This window comes from Cucurbita maxima, unplaced genomic scaffold, assembly GCF_002738345.1.
Source record: "Cucurbita maxima cultivar Rimu unplaced genomic scaffold, Cmax_1.0 Cma_Scf00015, whole genome shotgun sequence".
Taxonomy (NCBI): domain Eukaryota; kingdom Viridiplantae; phylum Streptophyta; class Magnoliopsida; order Cucurbitales; family Cucurbitaceae; genus Cucurbita; species Cucurbita maxima.
Window position 1 is genome coordinate 2,889,311 of NW_019272031.1, and position 22,363 is coordinate 2,911,673.

A 22,363-nucleotide genomic window follows, 5' to 3' on the forward strand; every position below is an offset into this window, starting at 1 on the left:
ACCGACATTAAATTCAAAGATCGGTTACAATTTTTAAAGTCAATGGTTCAATCTTTTCATATTTATATATATATATATATATATATATATATAACAATTTTTAAAGTCAATGGTTCAATCTTTTCATATTTATATATATATATATATATATATATATATAAATAAAATAGTGAGATTGGTAAAAGAGAAAAAGAAAATTCACATAAATTAAAATTTGTATTAAATTACTACTAATAATTCGACCAAAAATATAAATTTGAAACTATTTTAAAAATATTTATTTTTGTAAAAGTAATTTTAAAACAAGATATTTACGAATATAATTTTTTTTAAAAAAATCCACTTTAATAATTAATTTACACAATCAACAATTCAATTCGATGTAATCATTCCAATATCTTTTATTTAATTATTTTTTAATTTTTAATTATTAAATAACTAATTAAACTAAAATTATCTTACATACTATATATTTACATTTTTAACTAATAATTTTGTAAAAATTTATTAGGGTCAAAAATTAATTTTAATTCTTTAATTTTCTTGAAACTAACCATTTTTTAGTTGGTAATGATATGGTTCAAGTATTTATAAAAGTTGGGAAAAATTATATTTCCTGTCTCATTTAATATTAATATATATATTATTATTATATTAAAAATTTAATTAATTAATTTTGAGACTCTAATTAATATTTAAATTACACCCTATTAAAGATATTAAAGATTATAGTGAAGAATGAAAATTTTAAAATATCTATTTTTTTAAGAATAATAAACTGGTCAAGAATCGATATTATTACATTCAAATTCCTTGATACCTCCCAAAAAAAATTTCGAATTGGATCCAAAATTGACGAGAATACCATCGAAAAAGAGATGGACGAAATGGAAGACGAAGTGATCGCAATAACCACCCGGCAGGGACGGATGGATGGAGTCAAAGAAGACTTCTCTGTACCCCTTGAATATCTTAGTATTAGTAAAATTTATTTATTTATTATCGGGTTAAATTAGAATTTTATCACTAAAAATTTAGAATTTAATTCTTATAATTTTAAAATTAGAATTCATTCGAATTTATAAAAACTTATAATTGGACAAAACCCATATAATAATTAAGTACTTGAGAACTACTTATGATATTTTTAACAAATTATAGAGAATAATTCCATCATTTAAAGTCATGGAAATTAAATTCTAATTTTCTTGAAACTACAGGGACCCATTTGCAATTTAATCAAAATTTTGGATATCACCATTTCTGTATTAAGTTTTAAAAATTTGATGACTACTCTTGGAAGACTTCAAATCTGCCAAAATATTGGTGAAGTGTAGAAGATAAAGAAAGGATCAGTGAGGCATATGAGTGAGCTGCCTGTACTGGTAAAAATGGGGAGCAGCCTCGGTTAACCATCCCGGATCAATGGTGATGATATTACGCATATATTGTCGGTCAGTCGACACAAGCGAATGATATATCACCCACTTTGGATTAACTCTGCAACACAACCAACACGAGTTCTTCGATCAATATATATACCCCTCAAGCCAACAGCCTACGCTTAGATTTTGTTCAAACTAACCTGAATAACACTGAAGAGGGATGAATATAAACTTCTTGAGAACCTCTGATACTCTTGTACATCCCATTGTGACTGTATGCCTACACACCACCAAATTTATCAGCTTTTATGGGAGGAACTACTTTATCAGTTTCTACGTCTATGCCTACAGACGAACAGTTAATCAAAGGTATAGATATTTACTAGATTAGTTTCTTGACAGATGAAAGATTTTCATATGAACTTGTCAGAAGGAGAGATAAACTGCCACGCCATGATTACAAGAAAAGAGAACACAAAAATTTGAACTATTAAGATCGCACAACAACGCATACGCACGATCTAGATAAAAGATTGGCTAAAGGTTTATATCGATAACTTCATGCATGTACAGAGAGAATATAGACAATACAGAGAATGCAAACAATACATCTTTCAGGTGTATACAAAGAGAATACAAAGAATGCAGAAAATACATTTTTCGGGTATGTATAGAAAAGTACATCAAATACATCTTTCGGGTATGTACAGGCAAGTACACCTTTCAAGTATGTACAAAGAGACTACAAAGAAGGCAGAAAATACATCATTTGAGTATGTGCAAAGAAAATACAGAGAATGCTCAGGTAGGTGCAGAGAAAATACAGAGAAGGCAGAAAGTACAACTTTCAGGTATGTACAAAGAGCATCTTTCAAAGCACGCCCGAAGAAGTATATATATGGTTTCAGTTTAGTATATATAGTTTTACCGGATATAACCACCTACTATATATTACTATCTACTATATATATATATACACACACACACATACATACTAGCTTTTTACCAACTATTTTATATATACATAGTTTTACTAAGTATAACAATTTTATAGAATAAGCTATAAAGGCTCCATAACCCAAATAAATAGCAAGCTCCATTAACCCAAATAAATAGCAAGCTCCATTAACCCAACATGAACTCTATAAATAAGTAGCAAATTAGAACGGGAAATTGCTCACCTCTAATTGACACGCATTGGCGAAAAATCCAGCAGTAACTGCCTTGCGTATAACCTGTTGGAAGGGGGAAAAAAGGGTATATTTCAAACAGAAATTAGGAGTTCTGATGGAACTTTAAGTACAAAAGACAGGATTGAGGAGCAACATGCTCAACAGATGAGCTTGAGATAATACCTTTCAAAATGAACAAATCAATATAAATGTAGGTCAAAGATTTACCGTAGTATCTCTTTCACATGATTTCAAGACGATGCCTAATCTCTGTGCTATTCTTCTCAGTTGTTCTCTAACTTCCATTACTTTTTTCTGCATACAGATTAAGTTTACTACTATGACAAATATTTGTGGCAATACATACGTGTCGGACTATAGATCTCATGCTCCCTCTATTTTGGGTTGGGGATAGTCGGTGAATACACTGCACATCGAAGACGATGAAATGCACAAAGAAATATTTTGTACGCTTACACGTATGACTTTAAATGCATACCATAGCTTGGTAATTGATAAAATTCTTGTGACACCACTGTGAAGATTTATTAGACTGAAGAAATCCTTTGTACACATTAAGAAAGGTCACATGATCGCCCTGCATACATCAAGATAATTAAACACGACATCGACTCACTTTTCAAGCTAGGACTGGTCTATGAAATGCTAATCTAGCTGACATGAATTGATGAATACATCATGATCAGGGTAGACTTAGACAAGTACCTCAGCTGCAGCAAATTGCAACCTTGCTTCATCAAGTTCCTTCTGCGCTCCCCTACTAGAAGTCCAAATAGACTGCCAAATGACATTTTAATTGTAAAACAATGCTATGCCATAAGAACATCACCTAAAACAGAAAAATAGTAATGCAAACAATAAATGGTAGGCAAGAGAAAAATCTGAACCCGACGAATTCGTGTTGTCTCCTTAAAACAATTTTACAATTCTACTCTCTCTAGTGTCCGAGTTTAATGAGTGATTCTGTCCCAAGATAGATCAGATTATCTTCTTAGGGATGCAACACTTCATTCCACAAGTTCGAGTGAACATTACTTTATAGACCAAAACAAACTTCAATGAAAAGTTTTATGTGAGAAAAGGCGTCTTTCCATTCGAATAGCCATGACTCTTCTACATATTGGCTATCACTTTGATGAAGGATCGCAACCCATGGTTATGAAAGGATGCAACTCACGGAAGAGTCGCAAACCATTTATTCCAACAAACATAAAATATCAAGCAGAACCAGAATCAATCACTGATTATGTGGTTACATTTTATATTAAGTGAGATTCAAGAAATGATAAATTTTGAGGCCCTTAACAGCTAAACACCTTTATTGCCTAATTTCTCGGCATGAGCTTGAAGATCATTTTTGGGGCATGCTAAGAAATAAGGACTTGCCTGTATTGACAGAACAGCAGCAATTGTAATGATCTCCTCCGAGCACCCAAGGTCACCAGAAGCTAAGATCATTTTTGAGATCATTGGCTCCTGAAATTTGTTTTGAAATGGGAACACATATTCAACAATATAGTATACCCGTACTATCAATTTAATAATTTCATCCCTCTTAATGAAAATGGTTTTCTTAGCAATATCAACAGATAGATAGATAAATAGATACATACATACATACTTTAATAAACTTTAGTGAACAAATGAGCAGACAAAAGAACCATAAAAAATACGTATTAGAATGCCATTAATGATTGAAATTTCGAGCTATATTATTAATATACATGACTGCAAGCAACGTACAAGTGGAATTTCAGCAACTTGAAACCCAACTGGCGAAGTAAGCTTTGCATCATCATCCAAGACTCCAAGTGAATAAAGAACTTCTAATGCCCGAATCATTACTTCAGGAGATGGAGGTGATGGCCAATCAAAGCCTAGTATATTATCAATTCCCAAGGCTTTCAACTGTAATAATAATTCAAGATTAGCATCTTAACAGAGCAGAAAAACAATATTTAAGTAGAACTAATGGAAAAAAAATCTCTGCATTTGTATGAGCTTTATGTACAGTAACATCAGGTACAAACAGAGCATGTTCGCAATTAGTACATTGTAACCAAACAAAAATAATGTGAACTATCCACACTAGCTTGAACTAACTACAAGATTAGTTAGTTAACTACAACAGAAAACTACTCCAAACAGATCGTGAAAATTAGATAATAACTAACTGATGGATGGAAATCTTATAGGAAAAATGACATTATTGAGATTAGAGCTTGAAATGCACAAATATAAGATGATGGATGGAGAACTTTTTGGCAAGGGTGCAAACATGTTGTATTCTAGTTACTCACTTCCAATTAGAGGTTTATTTAGCAACCATTAACAACATTCATATTATTTTATAATTTCTGATATTTATCATTTTTCTTGTGATGAATAGCTGCATATATATCTTCATCTTTTAGCAAGCAGAAACACCATATGTCGTTACAGCAATAGGTACAATATCAAAAACACTTACCTGAATGACACAGGTAACAAGATTTGATCTTTGCATTTCAGGAATACCCTCAGCAGGCATTTCATTGATGAAATACTCTTCGGTATACAGTCTGCATGAAGCCAGAAAAGTTGAATGAATAAGTTGTAACAACAAGACAAGTATGCGAAAGGAAGTACTATAATAATCCATTCCATGCATTGGGCATAAAAAACTTGATCAGAAGGACTACAACCATAATGTGTTCAACTCAGTCAGTAACAAATTTAAGTAAAGATGGGAAATTGGAAAAATAATGAAAGGCATGAAGATCAATTGAAACAATTCGACGTGCCACTTTCTATTTGAACATTTTTAGAAGATAAGTATATGCAAAGATGAAGACCTGTAACACTTCCCAGGCCGAATTCTTCCAGCCCGACCAGTCCTTTGTCTAGCTGAGGCCTTAGATATCGGTGTAATAATAAGGTTTTCAATATCTGATATCTAAAAAAAGAAGAGGTAAGTTAACAATACATTTCTAGATCATCGTCACCTATATAATCCACAGCAAAGAATCCAAGTCTTCAACACACGACACAGTTGTTAAAACACAAAGAATATAGAGCATTAGTAATGACCAAAATACTTTATCAGTCAATAGAAAAATGGATTGATTCCGGTTACAAAAAAAAAAAAAAAAAAAAAAATCAAAGAAATGGTAGGAAGCTCAATATTTGCAGAAGATACAAACAGTGAATCTTTACTCATTAAAAGAAAAAATGAAATTACTGGATTGTAGAACCGCTGCTTGGAGAACCCACTGTCAACGACATAGACAATGCCCTACACAGAACAGAAGAATTCAGAGTGAAAGGAATGCCAATAAGGAGGAAAATATTCATATAAAACACAAATCTAACCTCTAGAGTTAATGATGTCTCTGCTATATTTGTTGAAATCACTACTTTCCTCTTCCCCCTGGGTGTCGGTGAGAAGATAAGCTCCTACAGTATTTATGCAGAATGTGTATAGCCAAATAAAATGAGTACTCAATTAAAGCAAATTGTCCGACTAAGGTACAAGATAACTTGTCACTAACCTGCTCTGCACGTGAAAGCCCAGAGTACAGAGGCAAGACGATCAATTCTGGAAAAGAAGCAAGTAAATTAGTCTTGAAATGAACCAAAATCTGCAACATATGCATCAACTCTATGTGACGCTATGAGTAGTTGGGCAGAGCACAAAGTGTTGTCATCATTTATTTTTGTGCCAACAACCAAACAAAATAAGCAAACTATAAGAAATTAGTCTATGACACTCTGGTACAAGCTTAGATTCTTGGGGTTCTAGGAAAAGAAATTCACAAGAAAGAAAATGCAGATTTTTTATCTTTTTCAAAATTAAAAAAAAAAAAAAAAAAAAAATTGTAGGGATGATGAACCCTGACACAGAATCGATCGGGCCCATCCAATGCTTACAAGTACATATCAAACCTCTCACACTATTTCAAGTTCTAGATGTTGCATGATCAACAAGTGTCCATAACTCAAATTTAAATAGAAGTTTGCATGAACAGACCTGACTTTTTTCTATCATTTCGGTCATGTTCTGTAAGCAATTGAACAGCAGTATCAATATCATCTTGGCCAGTGAGAAATACAAGTATATCACCTGGAGGTTCCTAAGGAACAAACATAAAATTTAACAAAAATATTGTTTAATGAGAAACATTACATTATGGTATGCTATGGTTAAGGAACACAATTTCCAGCCTATCTGACGAAGCTTCACAGAAAGGCCAATTAGCTTCTTAAAAACCATATTTTACAAATCAGCCACAATAATGGTTTGAGGTAGTTACTGCAATTGCATGGTTCATATACTAGAACAGACGTTCTGAAAATATTGAACTCCACTCTCACCAGTCACCTCTCACCATTCAAAGTCGTTTCTTGAAAATCAATTCAGCTTTTGACTAAATTGTAGACAAATGAGTCCACGTGTACATTGTCTATATCTACTTGCTCGTGCAAAAACCTTCATATGCTTGCTTGAATAGGTCCTTCATGAGCTGAGCAAAGCACCAACTAATAGTAATGAAGTTTGATGGTTAAGTTGTAACCGTCCACTACTCTTTCGATACTACTTTTTGAACTTCATCTTCAAAATTAAATGCATCAAATTCAAAAATGTATGCATCAGCTATAAATGTACCAATTAGTTCTTGTACCACATGTAAATATGTAGCAACTGGCAAATCACTAATGATATACACAATCTAAGAGGTCACCTGTTCATGAATTGACAGTACAGTTGAAACGGCAGACTGGACATAGTTTGAAACAGGCTCCTCAAGGTAAAAGATTTGTACATTAAACCCTCTTCCCTGAACGTCGAAAGATGTAACATGCTTTGGTTAGAATTTCTATTTGATACGAACGTCAACAAATTCCTGACAAAATAACATCAGAAAAAAAGTGGAAAGGAGAACTTGCATCTCCCAATTTCTAAAGTAGAGAAAGATGGCCTGACATTATGAAATCTTTGCCAATTTTTATACCTCAACTGATAGGATAGCAGGTTCCACCTTTGGTTCAAGCGCCTCACCTTCAAGTCCTCGACGTTTTTTGCTAATTTATAAAAAATAGAAGATATCTGAATCAATATTGGCTTCAGTAGCCATCTCATTGACTGGTAGTTCAAAAAAGTGCATAAGGTGTCATCCACTTCTAGTTTAAGTTTTATTTACAAGAAACAATTAAACAACATTTCGTTTGGTTAGATGAGATATACAAACAAGAAAGGAAATCCGCCATCCCACTCCAAATGAATTAGAAAAGCTCTCCAATCAAAGGTACTGTAAGAGCAAGAGTAAACATTTAAAAACATAATGAAAAAATAGATTTCATTAAGATAAATGAAATAACAAAAAACAACCCAAAAAAGGGAGGTGATCAATCAAAAGCGGGGAACACAATAGACAGAACTTCTTTTGACCAACAGCTCCATGAAAAGCCTAAAAAATCTAAAGTACCATCACTTATTCAAACTTCAATTGACACCTTGAGATCTTCCTATTCCTAACAACACTACGTCTTATTGAGCTACAAAGTTTTAAGCTATTTCAAAGGAAAACCACAAAAAATAATGTGATTAAAACCAAGAAACCTCCAAGGGATTCTACGAAGTGGAATTTAATTTGTCAAACAATCTATATCCCAAAAAGAAACAAACTAGACGTTCATGTTTGGAGGATGCAACACTCCAGCCTGAAGAAGGTGAAATATGTGATTTAGATGATTGTGTATTACATGTATCCTTACAAAGAAAAATTCAAAAGACCGCCATTAAAGGTATTCATGGTATTCAGATATTCAAGCTCCATCCATTTTTCCAAAGAATTAAAGGTACTCAGGTTCCATCCAGTTAATGTAATAACACAATAGTTGATAAATGACACTAGGCCTAGAAGGAAAAGGCCTAACTGAAACAACAATGAGCAGCTACGAGATTCAAATGTTAAAACAACTAAGTAAAACCTGGTTTGGAAGAAAGTTGACATCGTTTTAGCCTCAATTGTAGCAGAAGAGATAATCAATCGTAGATCTGGTCGCCGTCGTTGGATCTGAATTTCAAGCAATCAGCCACATTAGAGAATGCATAAGCTGCAAGTTATTGAAAAGACATACTTGGTCCGGATCAAGGATTTTTGTACCTTTTTCAAGAGACCAAGTAACATGTCAGTCGAGATAGACCTTTCGTGTGCTTCATCCACCATTATTACACTAAGATGGTCAAATGAAATTATTTTAATTTTTTTTATTAAAAATTGCAAGCATAGCATGATATGATACGAACTGCTCCCACAAAAAAAAACAGATCAACAACAACCTCTCTTTTGTAAACTTAAAAAATTCATGTGAATGACCAAGAGAAATATTTAACAGACATGGAAAAAAAGACTATCCAATTGCAATTGGAAGCTAGAGAAACCAATAAAATAATATATCAGAAAAACGAGATATTAAAAAAAAACATATTCAACAGTGAGACTGTACTATAAAAGTTTCAACATTCAATACCTATACTTAGTCAAAAGTGGATCGTCCATCATCTCTCTGAGTAACACACCATCTGTGAGAAATTTCACCCTCGTCACATCCTGTGCTGCCAAAATAGAAAATTACATCTGCAAATATTTATTTTTCATTGAGAAGATAAGATTAGAGAGATTGAGCTGTAAAGAAGAAAGGCCTCACTGGGTTTGTAAGATCTTCAAATCGAATTGTATAACCAACTTCTGCACCAAGCTTAACACCCATCTCTTCAGCCACCCTAGAAGCAACTGCCTGTGCAATTAAGAAAAAAAAAAGCTCAATGATCCTCCGTTACATATATATATATATATACATACATATATTGTATATGTATGTATAATGAAATCTTGATTTCATTAAGATAGATGAGAAAACAAAAATGAGTTATATAAAAATACCTACTACAAAAAGGAGCTTGTACAGGAAACAACCAATAAATTACAAACAGAGGTTCAGTTGATGAAAATAAAAAACAAAATGAACCACAAAAAATTTTAAAATCCGACCCCAAAAAAGGCATGGAACATAGCCATAGCCAAAGCCTAGGGGATACGTTCACAAGAATGAAACTCAAAGGAATTGACGAGGGCCCGCACAAACGGTGGAGCATGTGGTTTAATTTGATGCAAAACGAAGAACCTTACCGGGGCTTGACAATTCGTTTTAAACACTAGATGTCAAATTCGTTTTAAACACTATATGTCTTTCACATCCAATTATAGCAATTTCTAATTGTTGGTACCAAAATCAAAGCAGTGGATTCAAAATAATCAAGTTATTAATGACTGGACGAAACAAAGAAATAACCCTCACATGCGAAATTAGCCCTCTAAAATTCTCACATGTCTCTCAAGTCAAATGTTCCAACAAATAACAAAAAAACAATTGCACGTCAAAGGTTCCCTCACTTGTCCCAAAAGTGTAGGTACAGCTCCAAACAAAAACTATCCTAATTCGAGTACACAAAATAACAACTTCAGTACTCCATAATACATGATCCATGTCCTTTTACGCAAACTTACATAAAACAAAATACTGCAACCCCAACAAAACAGTAGCATGTTCAAGTATAATTATAGTAGAAAGGACAAAATTCATATCAAACTTAAATTCGTATAAAGCTTGTTATATTCGGTTCTTCTCCGCCAAAGAGGCAAATTATAACACGATATGTCCTAAGAATGTTACATTCAATGTTATTCATTGGTTATGATGATCACAATCCAAGAAGAAAATGATATGGAAAAAAAAATCAAAAGTGGAAAAAATTAAAAGCAATCCAATTAATTTACGTAACATCTCTAGTGACTCCTATTCCCTGTCATGAAATGAATAAAAACATTTTATATTTTCAAATGACACTCTTGCTAACAAGAATTTTAAGTGTAAACTCATCAAAATGAACCTTGTCATAATTCGCACCACAAATTTATAATCTGCTTAAAAACAAGAGGGCCAAAATCTTCCTCGACTAAAGACGATTGCAGTAAGCTACGAGCTATAGCAACCACAACAACAACATTATTGCAACTTTTAGCAATATAAAGCAAAAATTGCATAGGAAAACTAGTAATGCACCTGAACAGCCAGTCGTCTTGGTTGGGTGCAGGCAATTACTCGACCACCATCAGCCCAACCTGCTTCTTTGAGGTACTGCTCCTCGCATAAAACGTTATATAACAAAATTAACAAAATAAATAGTGAAGATACCAAAATTCAATTAGTGTAGAGAGTCCTGCATTGGCTAATTAATGGATTGATCGTGGGTTTATAAGTAAGGAATACATCTTCATTGGTATGAGGCCTTTTGGGGAATTCAAAAGCAAAGCCATGAGAGCTTATGCTCAAAGTGGATAATATCATATCATTGTGGAGAGTCGCAATTCCTAACATAATATCAGAGTCATACCCTTAATTTAACCATGTCAATAGAATCCTCAAGTATCGAATAAAGAAATTGTCAACCTCGAAGATGTAGTCAAAAGTGACTCATGTGTCAAATAAAGGAGGTACTTTGTTCGAGAGCTCTAGAGGAAGGAGTCAAGCCTCAATTAAGGAAAGGCGGTTCGAGGACTACATAGACCTCAAGGGAGGCTCTATGGAGTACTTTGTTCGAGGGAAGTATGGCTGGGAAGGAATTCTACCTTGGCTAATTTAGGGAACGATCGTAATACATCTCCATTAATACGAGGCTTTTTGAGAAAATCAAAAGTAAAGTCACGAGAGTTTATGCTCAATATGGACAATATTAGCATATGTGGTGATCCATGATTCCTAACAATCTTTTCCTTAAAACATGAAGGGATATAGAGCTCACCTGAGGAATTTGAGTGGTTTTTCCGCTACCCGTCTCGCCAACAATGATAGTAGTGGCATGAGTTTCCACTAAATACAGAATGGCGGAGCGATATTTATAAACAGGAAGTCTCTGCCGCTGCTTTTCAATGCTCGAGAACCCAAATCTATTCCACGGAGTCAAAAACTTGTAAAAGGGGGACTGAATAGAAATCTGATGCTTAAGCTATTATCACTGAAAGAGAAAGAAGAACATGAACATACCCAGATGAAGAAGAGTAAGAAGAAGAAAAGAACAGAACGCCACCCTCTCCGTCGTCGAGCAGACGGGGCTTCTCGGCGCCCGGTTTCCAGAATTGCGCCATTCTTTTCACTTGCCGCTGCTCAGTACAGCCTCTCCATCCAAACTACGGAAGTTGAGCTGAATGCTTGAGCAGTTGGCCTCAAATGGGCGGTTGAATCTGAGGGAGAAAAGCCCATCGAGAACCGAATCGAGCAACTTCGGCGGTTTTGGGTCATGGAATGGGCTCCCCGATATTAGCGTTTTTTTTTTTTTTTTTAATTCCCACAATTTCTAAAGAAATTACAGAGAGTCCATTCAACTTCAAATCAACTCACACACTCGATTTAGATAAAAAATACAAGAGAAAATACGCACAGACCAATAGAATGTAAAATTTCACTTGCTGCTAACGTTTATTTATAAATAACTTCAAATAATTACAAATAAAATCATTTATTTTATAAATTAAATAGGACAATAGATAAAACTTTATATTATAAACTATGAAGATATCAGGCTCCACAACCTAACATAGAGCTCTTACGATTGAGCTATCAAAAAGGAATATACATATTGTTGATATAGATAATAACTTTCAATTCTTTGAACTATTTTTTAATCATCATATTCTCATGATCACCCTCATTTAGATTTAGTCACGTAATTGTCACACTCTTTCAATAAAAATGGTAGAAAAAAAAGAAAATAGAAAGGGCATAGCACAACATTTTTTCAAAGTATTTTTGGAGAGCAATTTACTCGTTCTTTGCTTGTTGTTTTTACTTAAAGATTGATAACAAAGATTGAGCTGAGTTTAGAATTGTAATAATGCAAGTTGACTATCATAATTCACGTGTTTGAGACTGAATCGAGAAAAGTAAATAATTAGATGTCAAAAGAGTTGTTTTATACGAGTTTGTTATGCTTTGTTGATTTTGTATAAAAACAGTAATCGCCCCACGAAGTATTAAAAAAAAAAGAAGCAAAAATCTTCAATTTCAAGAGAGTTCGTGATCTAGAACCAATAACTTAGTTAGATTTTTTTAAAAAAAAATAAGAGAGATTGAATTTTATTTCATATTTAGTAACATTTGAACGTAGATTTAACATATTAATGTTTTGTCAAAGTAAACCTAACTCAACCCATATATATCTTGTGATATATGCAATTCAACTTAAAATAAACGTGGAGCCCATCTCGCTAATTACATCTATTAATTATTATCCTCAAGAAACAACCCTACAAACTTTTTACTTTGTAGCTTTACATAGAAATGAAGCAGAGTCCTCTAACTTTGATGGGATATATTTTAATTGGGGTGGGGAATCTCATGAACGGCTGTGCCACTCTTCACCATGTTCTTCCAAACTTTAAATCTTTGAAACTAAGCAATTCTGACCTTTGAAGCATCAAAGTACTCAAAACGGTTTTCAGTGGAATGACTGCAGACTAAAAACACACAGACTGACAAAAAACATAACAGCAGAATTTAATGAATAATCATAGTATAATGTGACTAAATCCTTTTGTGAAATATGCAAATGTTGGGTTTATCCCTTCTGCAAGAACTAGATTCTTTGTTTCACATTTTGTCCTCAATTCTGTTGCCACTTGCTGAATATGTCTGCCACTCACAAAGGCTACAATTTCACTATTCAAATCATTTTCTCCTTAAATCATCGTAATATTGGACTATCGATTCTTGAAATGATAATTAATGTCTAACTAATCTCATTGAAGGTTCTCTATTATTGGCTTTTGCTTTTTTACGGTGTCTCTCAAAAAGAGAGACACTATTTGTTTGTTCTAGTGTAGAAGTCGGGTTAAAGGGCTCTTGCTGATACTACATAAGATTACTTTGTTGGGATAGTTATTGTAATGTCCCACATTGGTTGGGGAGAAGAACACAACCTCATTTACAAGGGTGTGGAAATCTTCCTCTAGAAGACACGTTTTAAAGCCTTGAGGGGAAGCTCGAAAGGGAAAGCCCCAAAAGGACAATATCTGCTAACAGTAGGTTTGAGTCGTTATAGTTATACCAAGATATGGAGAACCTAAATGGACGAAGGGGACAGACAACACTATAAAGAAAGAGGGACTTTCGCTTCATTAGAAATTTCCCCATACCTTCTTTCTTCTCCTACGGAGCCCTGAGAAAGTCACCGGCAGCAGGTTAGTACAATCATCCTGCAGCTAATTTTGCCCTGCGCTACAATTAGAGAGTACCTATAATAAATTGATAAACATCTGAAAAAACGCTCAATCGAAGGAATGAGTTATAAAGTAAATTCTCAAACTTAGTAGTTGAAAATAAAATGGAATTTAAAACTTAGAAATATAAAATATAAAATGCAAAAGTTAAAATTAGTTTTAAAAGTTAGAATTTTGTTAGGTATGAAATAATTATTAGATTGTACCGATGGTTCTGATATGTTTCCAGGGACCCGATGTTTAGTGATCACTGTCAAGCCAAGCCATAGTGGCCCCTCATCAACCAATTAATAATCCAAAAGGTTATTTATTGTAACATTATTATATCAAGTGCTTTGCCACTGGGAAAAAACACTGACCTTTTGTTCTGGGTTGCTTTCATTACTGCTTTTACAGATCCATAAATTTTGTGGTGCCAATTCAAAAGGCCACGAGGAATGAGGGAGTGAGAGAGACAAATGGTCCTTTCAGCTATTAAGTTTCACTAGCATCACCTCTTCAGCCTTTTCCACAAATGTAAAACAAGAAAAAATATTCTCCACCCACCAGGCTGCGATTATCTGTAGTGATCTATTTCAATCCAATTGAATGGATGCCAGTGAATTTCAGGTAATTTTTCTCCTTCTATACTTATCGAGTTAGCGCCAATATATCAAGAGTTTTGTAATGGCTCAAACTCATCGTTAGCAGATATTGTCCTTCCCCTCAAGATGATTTATTTTGATCCAATTGAGATTTCCCTATCGGACTTCTCCTCAAAGTTTTTAAAATGTATCTACTAGGGAGAGGTTTCCACACCCTTATAAAAAATACTTCGTTCTCCTCCCCAACTGATGTGGGATCTCATAATCCACCCCTTTTCGGGGCCCAGTATCCTTGCTGACACTCGTTACTCTCTTCAATCGATATAGGATCTCACAAGTTCTTAGACCGATAAATTAGTTGTTAATTTTAGGGCTGAACTCAAACTCAGCTTAAGAAAGTCTCAATGAAACCAATAAACATATTGTCCTCACCCAATATTTACTCCACATTCTAACCAACATCCAAATATATTCGCGTCTCCTTCACTTCGTACTTAGTTCATATCAGGTATGGCCTCAAGTCAGTTAAAAGTAGAGAAAATACTGAATATACAAATAGAAATGACATCTTTATGCACATGGAATAAAGTAAATATGACCGTATCAGCATAGAAATATGATGGACGGTTTTTTCAATTTGACACTAAAGTGGGGGATGAAAAATGGTGGGTGACATTGATATGAGTAGGAAAAATGGGGTAAAGCGAAGTGAGTGAGGCACCTGTGGTAGCACATGCCTTGCATTTATGAAGTTCATTACTCATGCTTAGCTTGGCTTATTACACGCCCTTCTGTCCACCACGCTCTCTCTCTATCAGCTTTTATAAGGCTTCAATTTATTTCATTGTTTTCAGTGGCTGCCAAATTTTATACCAAACTGCAAAGATAAATGCAACGATTTAAAGTACATACAGATTTTAGTAATAAAAGGTATTCACCAGAAAAAAATTACAAACACAGAACAGGTATTAACTGCAGTAATGAAATAAGGATAAATATTGGCAAGATTTAGCAATTTCCTTCTATTAAATTAGACAATAAGCCAATCCCCTGTTCTTGTTCCTATAATTGATTATTTGCTATATATTTTATGCCTATAAATGAGAGGTGAAAATGAGATTTTGGTACCAAATTGGTGCCCTCTAGATGCTACTGAATGGTCTTCATTTGACCCCCAGACCCACCTACAATATCATAATCAAACACAAAATATAATTTTTGGTACCAGTACTCCTCAGTACCTAGAAACAATATAATATAATATAATTATATTAAAATATTTCTCTCTCTCTCTCTCTCACCAGCTTTTTTATTGGCCTGTTGGTCGTTTCTCTCTCTAGCTTTTTGCCATAAGAATTGGGTTTCACGGGTCTTGATTCTCCCCTTTTTTCTTCACAGCAATCTGTCCTCCAACAACTTCAACTCCTGGGGTCTTCCCCTTTTATATTCTTCTTTCCACTATTCCTTCTTTGTCCTAAGGTGCCCCTTCCTTCACTCTCACACTCAGTCATGCCTGTCTCTTCTTTATCTTCTTCTTCTTCCCCTCTCTCTCCCCTCTGTTTTCTCACTCTGCTTCTCATTTTCATCACACCATCAGAATGTGCTGCAACACCAGCACCTAAAAAGGCCCCCGCCCGCCGCCACCGCCTCCTCTCTGTCGACTACTACACCAAAACATGCCCTTACCTCGAGCAACTCGTCTCCTCAATCACCACCCAACAGTTCAGAGACGTACCAGTCTCAGCTCCAGCAACACTCCGCCTGTTCTTTCATGATTGCTTTGTAGAAGTAAGAAAAATTGGAACCCCATTACCCCACATATAGAATCATACACTTTTATACTGCATGCATTCTGCAATCAATTTCAATTACCTAGTTATTATAAAAATTGTTGAGAAGCTCTTGAAAATGGCAGGGCTGTGATGGGTCGATTCTGATATCGACGAAGCCTGGCAGCAAAGTGGCAGCGGAGAAGGATGCAGCGGACAACAAGGGGCTGAGACCGGAGGGGTTTGAAAGCATCAAGAAGGCCAAGGCGTTGGTTGAGAGCAAGTGCCCTGGCGTTGTGTCTTGTGCTGACATCCTCGCAATTGCAGCCCGAGATTTTGTCCATTTGGTTAGAACCCTTCTCTTGAGTCAAAGAAATCTGGTCATTTTTCTGCATAAACATAGAAAATTTTAAGCAAAAGCCAATGAATGGTGTTTAAAAGTTGGAACAATAAATTGACATTGGATTTGCATTGTAACCATTCTGCTTAAGAAAAGTGAAAGATGGGTTACATCAAGGGAAAAGAAAATACATATTCAACAGTATCATAATGAATTCCCAAAAATCCTAGAAAATTTTCCTTCCACTTTTGCCATTTTCTCCATTGTTTGATTAGAAAACCTGGGCATAGAAGAATCCAAATGACAAGGAGATGCTTCTGTTTATTATTGGCCTGCAAATGTTTATTAATGGGGATCCAATACTTGTCCACAGCCTCAAAATGTAGATAAAAGTTTGTCTTTTCAGCTTCCCCATTTTCCAGCTCATGCGAAATCGATTTCTCTATAGTCAGATTCTGACACAGCCCCAGTTTATGAAAATCATACATAAAATCAAAACTTAGATGGTTATATAATTATATTCAATAGAACATCAATAGAAATAAAATTGGCTACTGTTATGGAAATTGCAACTAGGCGAACAATAGATCCAAATCAAGATAAGCAAAAACCAAAGCAATGGATCAAAGTTCCATGTGCTTAACTTTTTAAATTTTCATCTAGAATATCGGTTTACTACTAATTTGTCCTTTGCTAAACTCCATTATTTAATCTTGTATTCCTCTTTTCTATGATGCTTTAGTTAATAATCATCAATGTGTTTGCGTTGTACATGGAAGACAGCATGAACGAATTTAAATTAGTTTCTGTTAATTTATCTCCATTTATGAGGCCTGTCAGCATCTGTTGTCTAGGGGTGAAAAAGTAATTTCAGTCCTAACATTTTCATGTAATAAAATAATTTCTGAATTATTGAAAATTGCAGGCAGGAGGACCGTATTACCAGGTGAAAAAGGGACGATGGGACGGGAAGATATCAATGGCGGCCAGAGTAGGTTCCAATCTGCCGCAAGCAAACTCCACCGTTGATCAGCTTCTCAAACTCTTCAATTCCAAAGGTCTATCAAGCGATGACCTCGTTGTGCTCTCCGGTGCGCACACGATCGGATTTGCGCACTGCGAGCATTTCACAAACCGTCTCTACGACTACAGAGGCACGAAAAAACCGGATCCGGCGATCGACGGGAGACTACTCAAGGAGCTTAAAATGTCGTGCCCTAGGTACGGTGGAAATACGGATATAGTGGCGCCGTTCGATGTAACAACACCGTTTGTGTTCGACCATGCGTACTACGGGAATTTGGAAAGTAAACTAGGGCTGTTGGCTACGGATCAAGCTCTGGTGTCGGATGCGAGGATGAAGACGATGGTGCAGAGCTTGGCGAAAGATAAGCAGAAGTTTTTTCAAGCTTTCGCGGCGGCGATGGACAAAATGGGGTCGATCGGAGTGAAGAGGGGGCGACGACATGGAGAGCGACGAACGGATTGTAGCGTTCATCAGAGTTGATTGACGACTTGATAATGGCATCTTTGAAAATAATCCCTTTTTATTGGTTTTTTTTTTTAATTATTATTTTAATTTTAGCAATACATGGGAGAAATTTCTGTATTCAGTGAGGGGTGTTGTTTTTCCAGCTCAGCTTTATAGTAATTTTCATAAATTAATTTTCAGCTCAATTCAACTAAAAAAAATCTATTTTATTAGCCATAATTTAAAATTTTCAATGAAATTATTTAGACTTTTTCCTATATAAAATTTAAATATATTCACATCATATTCAAAATAAAATGAACCGAAAAAAATGGAGCTAAAATAATATTTTAAATAATAAATTAATATAAATTAATTATTAATTTCAGTAATTCCTCTAATAATACATTTGTTAAAAAAATTTAAAAAATACTCTTACACTGATAAATAAATAAATAAATAAATGAAAAAGGTTAATATTTTATTTCAAAAATACTTAAAATATATTTGAAAAAAATTATTTAAAATTAGTAAAAAATAAATTAAAAGTCTGGAGATAATTGAGGAGGGTAAATAGACCATTTCAAATCATATAAAATTAAGAGTTTTTGCTACGTAGATATTTTTTAAAATAATACTAAGAGTATTTTTTTTAATTTTTTTAAAATTTGAAGGATATTAATATAAGGACAGTTTTGTCTAAAATTCAATTTTGATATTATATTATTGAATTTTTAAATATTTAGGTTTATTTATTTATTTATTTATTAACAAATTTAAAAGTAGAAATTTTATGGATATTTTTATTAATTTAGTATATTTTTAACCATTTAACAAAATTCCGAAAAAGAAAAGAATAATAGAAAAAAAAAAAAAAAAAAAAAAAAAAAAAAAAAAAAAAAAAAAAAAAAAGCGTAGCGAACCAACTATTGTTCGCAGCCAGCGTAGTCGCCAAGCGAACTACACAGTTCAGCAGCACCAGAACACAGCCGCTCAGATCCATGAGAGCTGTGGTTCAGAGAGTCGCCTCTGCAAGCGTCGAGGTCAACCTTCTCCTCCTTCTCTCTCTATCTCTCGTTGATTGTCTAAATCGCCAGTGTGAGCTACTGCTTTTCGCAGGTCGATGGGCGCACCGTTTCGGAGATCGGGCCGGGCCTTCTCGTGCTCATCGGCGTTCATGACTCCGACACCGATTCCGACGCCGAATACATGTACTCTTCTGTGCCTATAATACTCATTCTATGTTCAATTAAAACTTGTTCTTATCACGAACCTACTTCTTTTTTACTTTGGTTTCAGATGCCGTAAGGTCCTGAATATGAGATTGTTCCCAAATGAGAGTACCTCCAAGGCTTGGGACTTGAATGTAATCATATATACTCTCTTTTCTTCCATTTCAATCCGATTAATACCGACTAGGAGTTCTCTACCACTGTTGTTTCGTTTGATTGTTTGAATTTTTAAAGAAATTGTAAGAATACGGCTTTTGGGATTAGGTTTTACCATTTTCCTTGATAATTCTTTTGCAGGTAATGCAGAAGAACTACGAGGTTCTGCTAGGTAAGAGAAGGGGAGTTCCCCTTGAATTACAGAGAAGTTTAATGGTTTAGTTTTCTGCTGAGAAATTGTAGCTAGAAAGTGAATTAGATACAATCCACTAATGAAATTGCACTTGGTGGATTGGAACCAGTTAGTCAGTTTACACTCTATGGAATATTAAAGGGCAATAAGCCGGACTTTCATGTGGCAATGCCTCCCCAAACTGCTAAGCCCTTCTACTCTTCTGTAGTTGAGAGGTTTGGAAAATCCTATAAACCAGATGCCATTAAAGGTAATCTATGCTTCATTCTTTCCCTAATTCCAGCTTTGATTTCTCTTCAGAATTGGTGGGTTCAATGAATAGAACAATGAGTATACTGAATCTTGTCTTTGTTCCCTTTTCTTGTGGGCAGATGGAGTGTTTGGAGCAAAGATGAAGGTAATCTCAATATGCTCAGTTTTGATTCCCAAGTGATTATGATAGTTCTTAGATTAATCAGTTCTTATATTTTTGTCACTGATGTTTGAGAAGGTCAATTTGGTGAATGATGGGCCAGTCACAATGCAGATTGACTCCAAACCGTCCAAGTAAGGTAATCAACTAACTTAGGAGCTCTCTTGCCTGCTGCAGGGTGTTAGGGAGGTATGATTTTCATTAACTTTCATTTCTGGAATACAGTTGAAGCTCTAGAAAACTCATGATGAATTAGCATTTCATAAGAAACAATTTGATTGATGTATGATATTAGGCGGAGGGCTGTAGGGGTATTACAAAAGAGCTCTCTATTTGAAAAGGAAAAGGAGGGAGGTTAAGCTATAGTGATGAATAAAGATGAACATTTAAACCAATTCACAACCATGTTAAGTATAGTATCAAAAAAACTACTAGAGTATTCCTTTGAAACTATTCTATTCCTTTTTTTTGCCAAATGCTCAGCAAAATGCTCTTATAAATTTTTTCCATAGATACTTTGTGAGTCGGTTGGAAAAGGGAATAAAACATTTTTATCATAAGGGTGTGGAAATCTCTTACTAGTAGACAGGGGAATGAAATATTGTTTATAAGAGTGTAGAAATATTTCCCTAGCAGTTTTAAAAACCTAGAGATGAAGCACAAAAAGGAAAACTCCAAAAAGACATTAAAAATCTAGAGAGGAAGCACGAAAAGGAAAACTCCAAAAAGACAATATCTAGTAGTAGTGGACTTGGGCTGTTGCAAATGGTATTAGAGACAGACACCAAGTGTGTTAGCGAGGACGATAGGTGCGAAGGGGGGTGGATTGTGAGTTCCCACATCGATTGAAGAGAGGAACAAGTGACAGCGAGGACGCTGGGCCCCGAAGATCCCACATTGATTGGATAGAGGAATGAGTGTAAGTGAGAACGTTGAATCTCGAAGGGGGTGGATTGTGAGATCCCACATCGATTAGAGATGAGAACGAAATGTTCGAAAGATTTAGAAATATCTCCTTAGAAAACAGGAATGAAACATTCTTTTATAAGGGTGTAAAAAATTCTTCCTAACATAAGATCTGGCTGTCGGTTCGGCTTACAAGCTAGAGATTTGTGCTGATACTGGATGGTGGATATACTAATTTCTATGAACATTGGCTCTAGGGTTGTATGAAGTATAAAATTAATTAATTAAACTTTTAAATGAATAAATGTTATATATAAGTCAATTATTCATTTATTGATTTTCTATTAATTATCTGTAATATAATATGTTTTATATATATATATATATAAAAAAAAAAAAAATAGAATGGTAAATACTATAAGAAAATTCAGAGCAAGTCTCTGGTGATATAATCAAACACCGGGATGCCGGCCCGGAAGAGGTTGTAATACGCCTTCTCCGTCGGATGAATCGCGTCAAAAAACAGGTACCGACTGGCGTCGAGGCACACCGGCGATTTGTAATTACAAAACAGCGACATCTCCAGTAACCCACTCCCGCAGCACCCGACGTCCACTATTTCGAACCCTAGAAATCAAAAACCGACGCATCGATTTCAATCGACCTTCAGAACTCCGTCGCATTAATTGGTTGATCTATCGGTTCAATTTTATGAAGAGAAGAGATGTATGTGTAAAGGATGAAGGCTGACCTGATTTTCCGACGTTTTGGATAATGTCGACGACGAAATCGTAGGTGTTGATGTAGCCGATGAAAGTGGGGGATTTCTTAGAGAGATGAGTCTGTAAAGAGAGGAGTTCGGCTTGGAGGAGAGCGTTGAAGTCTCTGGCGGCGGCGGAGTAGCGGTCGATGCAGCCGCGATGGAGGAAGGCGTTGCTGGAGTATAGCGTTATCACCACCGGCAAGCAACCCAGCGGCGCTAGCCCCGGCATCACGAATCTTCTTGCTCCTTCAGCCCACAAGGCCTAAGAAATCATTAAAAAAAAAAACATTTAACTTAAAAAAAAATTATATAAAATAAAAAAAAAATAATCTTACCGTTGATTTAATATCAAACTTTTAAGAAGTTTCAAAAATACCCTTTTTAACTCATATATTTTTCAAAATACATTTAAATTATATAAAAAAAAACTTTAATAACATTTTTAATATTTTTAAAAAATTAAATACCTTTATAGTATCCAAAAATACCTATAATAATATTTTTTAAATAAAATATTAATAATTTTCCTTGAAAAGATTTTTTTTTAATTTTTTTAAAATTTAAAATACCATTCAAGCATTTAAAAGTTTAGAGTTTATATATATATATATATATATATTTTTTTTTTTTTTTTTTTTTTT

The 22,363-nt window shown here is 34.5% G+C and overlaps 4 protein-coding genes and 1 long non-coding RNA gene across 13 annotated transcripts in view; 2 read left to right on the forward strand and 3 right to left on the reverse strand.

Moving 5' to 3' along the window:
- Positions 1–1,219: 1,219 nt before the first annotated feature.
- LOC111490096 (probable pre-mRNA-splicing factor ATP-dependent RNA helicase DEAH9) lies at positions 1,220–11,893 on the reverse strand. 3 transcript variants are annotated; one of them, XM_023138580.1, is made up of 24 exons: positions 11,666–11,891; positions 11,424–11,568; positions 10,685–10,759; positions 9,269–9,358; positions 9,092–9,171; positions 8,725–8,794; positions 8,549–8,634; positions 7,570–7,639; positions 7,300–7,395; positions 6,588–6,690; positions 6,109–6,155; positions 5,930–6,013; positions 5,799–5,852; positions 5,413–5,513; positions 5,049–5,139; positions 4,322–4,486; positions 3,965–4,054; positions 3,284–3,355; positions 3,057–3,155; positions 2,786–2,872; positions 2,567–2,620; positions 1,586–1,665; positions 1,339–1,500; positions 1,220–1,260 (listed from the first exon to the last, which is right to left on the reverse strand). In XM_023138580.1, the coding sequence occupies exons 1-23, from the start codon at positions 11,764–11,766 to the stop codon at positions 1,353–1,355; spliced, it is 2,088 nt and encodes a 695-aa protein (XP_022994348.1). In that variant the 5' UTR covers positions 11,767–11,891; the 3' UTR covers positions 1,220–1,260; positions 1,339–1,352. The 3 variants fall into 3 exon arrangements, 2 of the variants coding, with proteins under 2 accessions (XP_022994348.1, XP_022994349.1); XM_023138581.1 differs by lacking the exons at positions 1,220–1,260; positions 7,300–7,395 and having other exon boundaries at positions 1,267–1,500; XR_002719494.1 differs by lacking the exons at positions 1,220–1,260; positions 1,339–1,500 and having other exon boundaries at positions 2,786–2,984; positions 11,666–11,893.
- A 966-nt stretch (positions 11,894–12,859) lies between these two features.
- Positions 12,860–17,650, reverse strand: LOC111490207. 2 transcript variants are annotated; one of them, XR_002719503.1, is made up of 4 exons: positions 17,533–17,650; positions 16,353–16,638; positions 15,202–15,357; positions 12,860–13,835 (listed from the first exon to the last, which is right to left on the reverse strand). It is a non-coding gene; the product is annotated as an uncharacterized LOC111490207 (long non-coding RNA). The 2 variants fall into 2 exon arrangements; XR_002719502.1 differs by having other exon boundaries at positions 12,860–13,911.
- On the forward strand, positions 15,875–18,201 carry LOC111490140 (peroxidase 19). Its single transcript, XM_023138647.1, has 3 exons — positions 15,875–16,268; positions 16,396–16,596; positions 17,515–18,201. The coding sequence occupies exons 1-3, from the start codon at positions 15,990–15,992 to the stop codon at positions 18,094–18,096; spliced, it is 1,062 nt and encodes a 353-aa protein (XP_022994415.1). The 5' UTR covers positions 15,875–15,989; the 3' UTR covers positions 18,097–18,201.
- A 759-nt stretch (positions 18,202–18,960) lies between these two features.
- LOC111490197 (D-aminoacyl-tRNA deacylase) lies at positions 18,961–20,503 on the forward strand. 6 transcript variants are annotated; one of them, XR_002719499.1, is made up of 8 exons: positions 18,965–19,103; positions 19,180–19,271; positions 19,360–19,426; positions 19,590–19,620; positions 19,751–19,891; positions 20,013–20,038; positions 20,132–20,242; positions 20,349–20,503. XR_002719499.1 is itself a non-coding variant. In XM_023138720.1 (8 exons), the coding sequence occupies exons 1-7, from the start codon at positions 19,062–19,064 to the stop codon at positions 20,189–20,191; spliced, it is 459 nt and encodes a 152-aa protein (XP_022994488.1). In that variant the 5' UTR covers positions 18,965–19,061; the 3' UTR covers position 20,192; positions 20,279–20,503. The 6 variants fall into 6 exon arrangements, 4 of the variants coding, with proteins under 4 accessions (XP_022994491.1, XP_022994488.1, XP_022994490.1 ...); XR_002719500.1 differs by having other exon boundaries at positions 20,168–20,242; XM_023138720.1 differs by having other exon boundaries at positions 20,132–20,192; positions 20,279–20,503.
- A 791-nt stretch (positions 20,504–21,294) lies between these two features.
- The window catches only part of LOC111490138 (GDSL esterase/lipase At5g45960-like), a 4,823-nt gene continuing 3,754 nt past the window's right edge, over positions 21,295–22,363 (reverse strand). Inside the window, exons 3-4 of the mRNA XM_023138645.1 lie at positions 21,711–21,984; positions 21,295–21,586 (exon numbers count right to left, since the gene is read on the reverse strand). Of these exons, the coding sequence (XP_022994413.1) occupies positions 21,387–21,586; positions 21,711–21,984 (474 nt within the window). The 3' untranslated portion in view covers positions 21,295–21,386. The remainder of the gene's footprint in view (positions 21,587–21,710; positions 21,985–22,363) is intronic.